The following is a 6,880-nucleotide window of genomic DNA, read 5'->3' on the forward strand; positions in this document are numbered from 1 at the left end:
TTCAGCCTCTGACCGGCAGCTTCAGCCCCTGACCAACAGTTTCAGCCCCTGACCAACAGTTTCAGCCTCTGACCAACAGTTTCAGCCCCTGACCAACAGTTTCAGCCTCTGACCAGCAGCTTCAGCCTCTGAACAACAGTTTCAGCCTCTGACCAACAGTTTCAGCCTCTGACCAGCAGTTTCAGCCTCTGACCAACAGTTTCAGCCTCTGACCAGCAGCTTCAGCCTCTGACCAGCAGTTTCAGCCTCTGACCAGCAGTTTCAGCCTCTGACCAGCAGTTTCAGCCTCTGACCAGCAGCTTCAGCCTCTGAGCTTCAGCCTCTGAGCAGCTCAGAAAGTAACTATGGAAGATGAGCGCAGAGGAGCAGAATGTGTGTTGGTGTTGTTTTGGGGCCCCTCAGCCGGGGCTCTTACCGAGGTGCAGGGTGAGGTTGATGGAGTTGGGGTACTGGATCCCCGCCAGCATGGTCTGGCTCTGCCACCAGGTGGCGTCCTGCTGGTTGTTGTAGTCGGTCAGGTACACCGCGTTGTGGTGGTTCCGGGGGTCCCGCGCGTCGCAGATGTGGCAGGACTTGGTGACCCCGGTGGCCCCGGTCTGGACGCAGTACTCCTCCGGCGGGGAGCCGCAGGTGTTGGTCGCCTCCACCGTCACGTTGAAGGCCGCGTTCACGAACTCCGGCATGCAGCGCTGCGCTCGGCCCTGATCATCCGCGCACTCATCCATGGCGCCGCGGACGCACACCGCGGCCACCCAGCTCCAAGCCACCAGAACCAGGACCAGGTTCTGCATCCTGCCGCTCCGCTCCGTCCTCCCCGTCGCTCCCAGAACTCCCATCAGAGCTCCTCCCAAACTTTCCCAAACTTTCTCCCGGTCAGTTCCCTTCAGAAACAATCCTGGACCTGAGGATCCTGGAAAACAAGAGGGCGGCTCGCTCCAGGCTCCGCGGCTCTGCTCCGGCTCTCTGCTGCTCTCTGGGTCTCTGAGGTCGCTCTCAGCTCTTTGTGTCCGCCGCCATGCACCCAGAACTCCAGCAGGAAAAGACGGGAGTCCAGACTACACCCAGTCCGCTACTGCGCAGCTCTGAGGCGCACTGGCTGCGGGGGAGAGTCCGCCTCTTCCTCCACAGTCACCAAATCACCGCACAGCCGCTGCGCACCCGCAATCACTGCGCAAACAACCACCAGCTCGCCTCTCAGTCAGCTCCCAGTTTGGATCTAAGAGAAAGGTACTGCTGCTTCCAAACTGGGAGGAAAAAAAAACAAGAAAATCTTCCCCTTAGCTCCCCGATCAGAGGCGGATCAACATAAAGCTGGTACCGGGGAAGGTTCTGCTGGATCCTGGGACCTGCAAGGGGGACAGAGCCCCTGGATAAACACGTCACTCTTTAAGAGTTTAAATAATAATGAGTTATGTTTTTATTCCCACATATTGATCAATTGTTCATAAATAATTTGTTCTATTTACTTTTTTTACATTTATAATTCTGTTTTCTTATTGGTTTAAATGAGGGTGATGGTAAAGAGGTGAGCAGTTCATCATCCAAACATCAGAGACCAGCAGGAAGCTGACAGCTGTGATGATGATGATGAAGATTTTAACAGTGATTATAGACAGAAGCAAAAATCACATTTGATAACAGAAAACAGAGAAATGTTTGTTCTTTTGCACAAAATACCTTTGAAAATAAAGGTGAGTTCACCAGGAGTATGAATACTTCAGATCATTACTGTATGAAGGGGAACAGATCTGCTGTTCTGTCAGATGAGCAAATGCATAGTCAATCCCCGTTTATCCCTTTAATTTTCTACGAAAAATAAACTTTAACCTACCCTGACGGGTGTGTATCCCTTTAGTCCTGTACAAAACAACTATTTAATGACTTACTTTTTTGTGTTTTTTGAAGCATATGGCGATCTGGCCTTAAATTGTTTTTTGTTTTATTTTTTGTGACTAAAGGAAAACACACCCGTCGAGGTAGTTTAAAATCTATTTTTTGTAGAAAATTAAATGGATAAACGCACACCTGTCGCATGCGTATTGACCATGGGTATGCTGGTCTGACAGAACACTGGTACCAGACAGTACAAAGGTTCTGGGTTTGAATCCCTGCCTTTTCTCCTTGTCCATGTGTAGGTTCTCTGTTGGTGTTGTGTAAAAATCTCAGGTTGATCACACTTCCTGTTGTTCAATGAACTGATGTTGAACATTTTTAATCAAATAAAACCTAGTATTTTTTGGGTTTATTCATTTTCCATTTATCATAAAGTTTTTCTTCAACATTGGTTTCAAAGCTGTTGTTCCCTTTGGATGATGGAGGACCTGAGACTCATTTCCTCACAGGGAAGGTTTAGAAACCAGAATTGGAACAGATGAAGATCAGGTTCTGTTGGACGCTTCCAGACATGTTTGCAGGACGAAAGTAATAAAATCTAAAACCATGTTTTAATTATTCATAAAAGCAGCCTCTTTCAATAGGTCCATTAGGATTTAAAACTCCAAAGAAAAATGTTTAAACAAAAAACACAAAGAAAAATCTGCTGAAACAATCCGGGCATCAGAAGGAACCAGCAGATCGTTCCTCGACTTAATTCGCTTTCAGATTCAACTTCCTTCATAGTATAGATGCAAACTAAATCTGGATTTCAACAAATAAATGTTTACAGTCTTGCTTCAGTTTTTTATTCAAGATCAAGAGGAGAGTTTCTTCATCATCACTTCAGGTCTTATTAGAACCGATCCATTGACTAGAACTTTGGTCATGAGATAACGAGCAATCAGATGTGCTGTAATAAAAGTTGGCTATAAGATTCCTGACCTCCAGTCCATGTTTCCAGAACCAATTGACAGTTCTCTGGGTCAGTCCACCTTTTCCTTCCAGACCCATGTACTGGACCTGATGCATATCAGTTTATCACTGCAGCTTTTGGCTGAAATGTAGAATCAAATGAACCCAAACAGTTTCAAAGATTAAAAGACAGATATTATACCACAACACATTTCCATCTATTGTGGTTCTGATCCATATTTAGACCAACTGAGTGTGAAACAGGTCAGATTTTGACCCTAATCAGTGTTCTCCTGGTTGAAGATGTAATTTATGGGAATTGGCTGGGGGGTGAAATGCTGATGGTACAGTTTTCCAGGAAAAAGCCTCTGTGTGATGGGTCCCACAAAGAACGGTTCAAAGAGCCTTTATGAAGAAACAGTGATGGGGGAACCCCACCCTGGAACCAGGCCTGGGGTTCGTCGGTGAGCAGGAGTTGGTCTGGTTCTTCCTCACAGGACCCAGCCGGGTTTAGGCTAAAGGAATGACATGAGGCCAGCCCCCAGTGGGTTCACCACCTGCATGAGGAACCATGATGGCCTGGTGCAGAGGCGATCAGAGGCAGACACGAACCAACGTGGACGTGAATGTCACCTCGCCTAAGCTTGTGCACGAAGTGGAGTGATAACAGCTAGAAAGATTTGGGCTCGCTGCCACACTGGGCTCTGCTCTGGAGGACAGGAATGGGTCTGCTCGTCTCCCCCAGTTCAGCTCTATCATTCTGCTGGGGGAATTCAACGCCAGCCCCATGTCTTGACACTTGGGTGAAGAGATGGGCAGATCTTTCCATCAACTACCAGCCCAAACAGGTAGTAACATTCTGCTGGAAACATCAGGAGAATTCCTCAGCAAGCGACATGTTCAGCTCCCACCTCAAGGAGAGCTTCTCCTAGATTCTGGGGAGGCTGGAGACATGGAGTCTGAGTGGACCATGTTCTCTGCCTCTATTGTAGACGTGGCAACCCATAGCTGTGACCTTAAAGTCTGTGGTGCCTGTCATGGCAGCAATCCCCAGACCCTGTGGTGGATACTGTAAGAGAGGGATGCTATCAAGCTGAAGGAGTCCTATCGAAAATGTCTGAGTTACTGGTAGCCTACTGTGAGGCCAAGCTTGCTGCTGCCTAGGCAGTTGCAGAAGCAAACACTCAGGCATGGAAGGAGTTTGGAAAGGCCATGCAGAAAGACTATCGGTTGGTCTCAAAGTGATTCTTGCAAACTAGTTAGGTCCTTAAGAGGGGAAAGATGTTACTTGTTAACACAGTTTTCAGTGGGAAAGGGAAACTGCTGAACCTTAAAGAGGACATTTTTGGGCAGGGAAGGAATACTTTGAGGATCTCCTCAATCAGACTGACATGCTGTCTGTAGTGGAAAAAGAGATGGGATGCTCAAGGCCAAATTCATTCATCATGGAGGCCAAAGTCACTGAGGTGGCCACGAACTCCAGAGTGGCAAGGATGACACACCTCTTTAACATTGCGTGGAGGTCGGGGATAGCACCCCTAAATTGGCAGACGGGTTGGTGTTCCTCTGCATAAATGGGGGACCAGAGGAGGTGTTCCAACTATAGGGGCCTTACACTCCTCAGCCTCCACGGCAGGGGCCTATGCCAAGGTGCTTGAGAGGAGAGTCCAGCTGATTGTTGCACCTCGGTTTCAGTAGGGGTACAATTTTCATCCCGGTCATAGAACAGTGGACCAGCTCTACACTGGTGCCTGGGAGTTTGCCCAACTAGTTTACGTGTGTTTTGTGGACCTGAAGAAGGCATCCTTCATGGTGCCGTGGAAGCTATGCTACAGGAGTACGGAGTCTGGGGCCTTTTACTATGGGCACATCCCGTACAAGCGGAGCAGGGGTTTAGATCGCATCACTGACATTAAAAGACAGAGATATACTCACGCGTTGGGTTGTCGCACCGTGCAGGACCAGAAAGAGGCACTGTATGTGTTTATAGTTGATGTAGGTGCAGTACTTGTAAAAATCAGAGGGGCAGTGATCAACATAACAAGCAGCAATGCAGGAAAAAAAAAAAAAAAATTGTTGACATCCTATTTCCAACATGGCCGAGCACAGTATTGTTGATTTAAGAATGTACGATTACTGAACAATATTAGGTGTGTTTATGGGAGCTACACAGAAATATACGGTGGAATAAAATAGTAGGTTTAACAGAGGCGCATGTCGATGTGGAAACAAGCCTGCCCGAACCTTAAAAAAAAAAATTAAAAAGGTTGTTTACTAAATAAAAGCTGAATGGATTGTATAATGTGGGTAGTTGTTTTCAGTCACTGAATGAACAGTAGCAACACTGCATTTAACNACGCTGTTCCACTTAAAGTCAGCACTTTATATCCTCCCATTTGGAACAAGGCTGCAAGTTACAATAAATTCAGAGGTGAGGGACCTAGTGCCCAGGCGGCGTGTGCAGGGATTGCATCACTTTAGTGCGCACTCTTGCATCCTGTTCAACGCAGCGAGTATAAACCAACCGTATTCTGGTTCATGTTGGACTCCCAGGTTGCTGCTCTCTGCCTCTGGCCCTCTTCATAACCTTGATGGACCTCAGATCTCAGCAACATTCAGCGCCTCCAGATTAGAGGATCAGACTGGGAGCCTCCATCATATCAGCAGATTGTGGGTCTGAACACTGAGCTAATCACCTGATCAATGAGTGACTGATAGAGGAGCTCTGAGGTCCAGAGACACACAGATCATTAAAGACCAGATGATGGAACCGTTAAAACATCTACTGCATAACCGACCTCATCTTTAGTTAAAATAATTTCCAGTCAGAGCTTTCAGGACATCAAACATTTTATTGTTTTATTTTTCAGATTCCAAATCACAAGAAACAGGAAAAGCAGGTCAGATTTTTCTAAACTTCACATGAATAACTCGACTAAAAACGAACAAACCAGAGGAATGAAGATCTGCTGTCCTCCTGATGAGGATCAAGCTAAATAATTAACAAAGATCTGCAGTTAAACTGGAGGTCCCACTCTGTTTAATATCCTCCTCCTCTGTACCCTCCTCCACCTCCTCCACCTCTATAACCTCCACCTCCATATCCTCCCCCCCTGTATCCTCCTCCTCCTCCATAACCTCCCCTGTAGCCGCCTCCTCCTCCCCCCCTGTAGCCTCCTCCTCCTCCATAACCTCCCCCTCTGTATCCCCCTCCTCCACGGTACCCTCCGTATCCCCCACCTCCTCCTCCGTATCCTCCCCCTCCTCCTCTGTAACCTCCTCTTCCTCCACGGTACCCTCCTTCTCCATCAAAGCGCGCCATCTTTGGAGGCCGTGGTCCGTCTCCCATCCTGCAGAGACACAGACAGCAGATGTTAAACCGTCGTCCACACGCGGGTCAGATTGTGGGAATAGAACCGGCGCCCTCTCTGGTACCTCTGGTTTGCAGCCATCAGGTTGATTCCGGCCGCCGACGGTTTGGACACCTGTCTGATGACGTTCAGCAGCCTCTCGTTGGTTTGGTCCATCTGGTTGATGTATTCTGGGTCTTTGGTGACCTCCACCACCAGAGCCTCCAGCCCGGCCCGCAGAGCGGCGATCCCCCCCGCTACATCATGGGGAATCTTTAGCTTGATCCTGGGGACGAAGGATGGGACATTGTCAGAATCTACAGAGGATCTAAACCGTGTCAACATTCCAAACATTCCTGTTAAACTTTTTCTAAACTACGTCTCTGGTTGGATCCATCAGAATCGTCCTCACGGTTCTGAAATATGTGGCTTTTTAGGACACTAGCTGTCCAGCTCAGGAAGATTTCCACAGTGGACTCAGGTCCTAAACTGAAGAAGTGACCAGGAATTCCTGCCATTGTGTTGTTCAGGAGGACAAATTTCCAGAACACTGGTTGGTCAGCTTTTAAAAGAGCTGAATAGTCAGGGGATTGGCCTAGTCAAAGTCCTGACCCGAATATGATGCAGCATGACCTTATAAGGCACTTCCTGTTTTGTGTTTCTAATGTCCAAATTAAACCGAAGAGCTAAAATGTGACAAACCAGTGCTGGGTTCCCCTATAGAACCGTCTCTCACTTAGTCT

At 47.8% G+C, this 6,880-nt stretch overlaps 2 protein-coding genes across 2 annotated transcripts in view; both read right to left on the reverse strand.

Moving 5' to 3' along the window:
• lamc1 (laminin subunit gamma 1) overlaps window positions 1-1,178 on the reverse strand; it is a 72,467-nt gene extending 71,289 nt beyond the window's left edge. The window contains exon 1 of the mRNA XM_015401849.1: window positions 416-1,178. Within this exon, the coding sequence (XP_015257335.1) occupies window positions 416-836 (421 nt within the window). The 5' untranslated portion in view covers window positions 837-1,178. The remainder of the gene's footprint in view (window positions 1-415) is intronic.
• Window positions 1,179-5,625: 4,447 nt separating this feature from the next.
• The window catches only part of dhx9 (DEAH-box helicase 9), an 18,333-nt gene continuing 17,078 nt past the window's right edge, over window positions 5,626-6,880 (reverse strand). The window contains exons 27-28 of the mRNA XM_015401850.1: window positions 6,223-6,423; window positions 5,626-6,137 (exon numbers count right to left, since the gene is read on the reverse strand). Coding sequence (XP_015257336.1) covers window positions 5,828-6,137; window positions 6,223-6,423 — 511 coding nt within the window. The 3' untranslated portion in view covers window positions 5,626-5,827. The remainder of the gene's footprint in view (window positions 6,138-6,222; window positions 6,424-6,880) is intronic.

Source organism: Cyprinodon variegatus, unplaced genomic scaffold (assembly GCF_000732505.1).
Source record: "Cyprinodon variegatus isolate N-32 unplaced genomic scaffold, C_variegatus-1.0 Scaffold1267, whole genome shotgun sequence".
Lineage (NCBI taxonomy): Eukaryota > Metazoa > Chordata > Actinopteri > Cyprinodontiformes > Cyprinodontidae > Cyprinodon > Cyprinodon variegatus.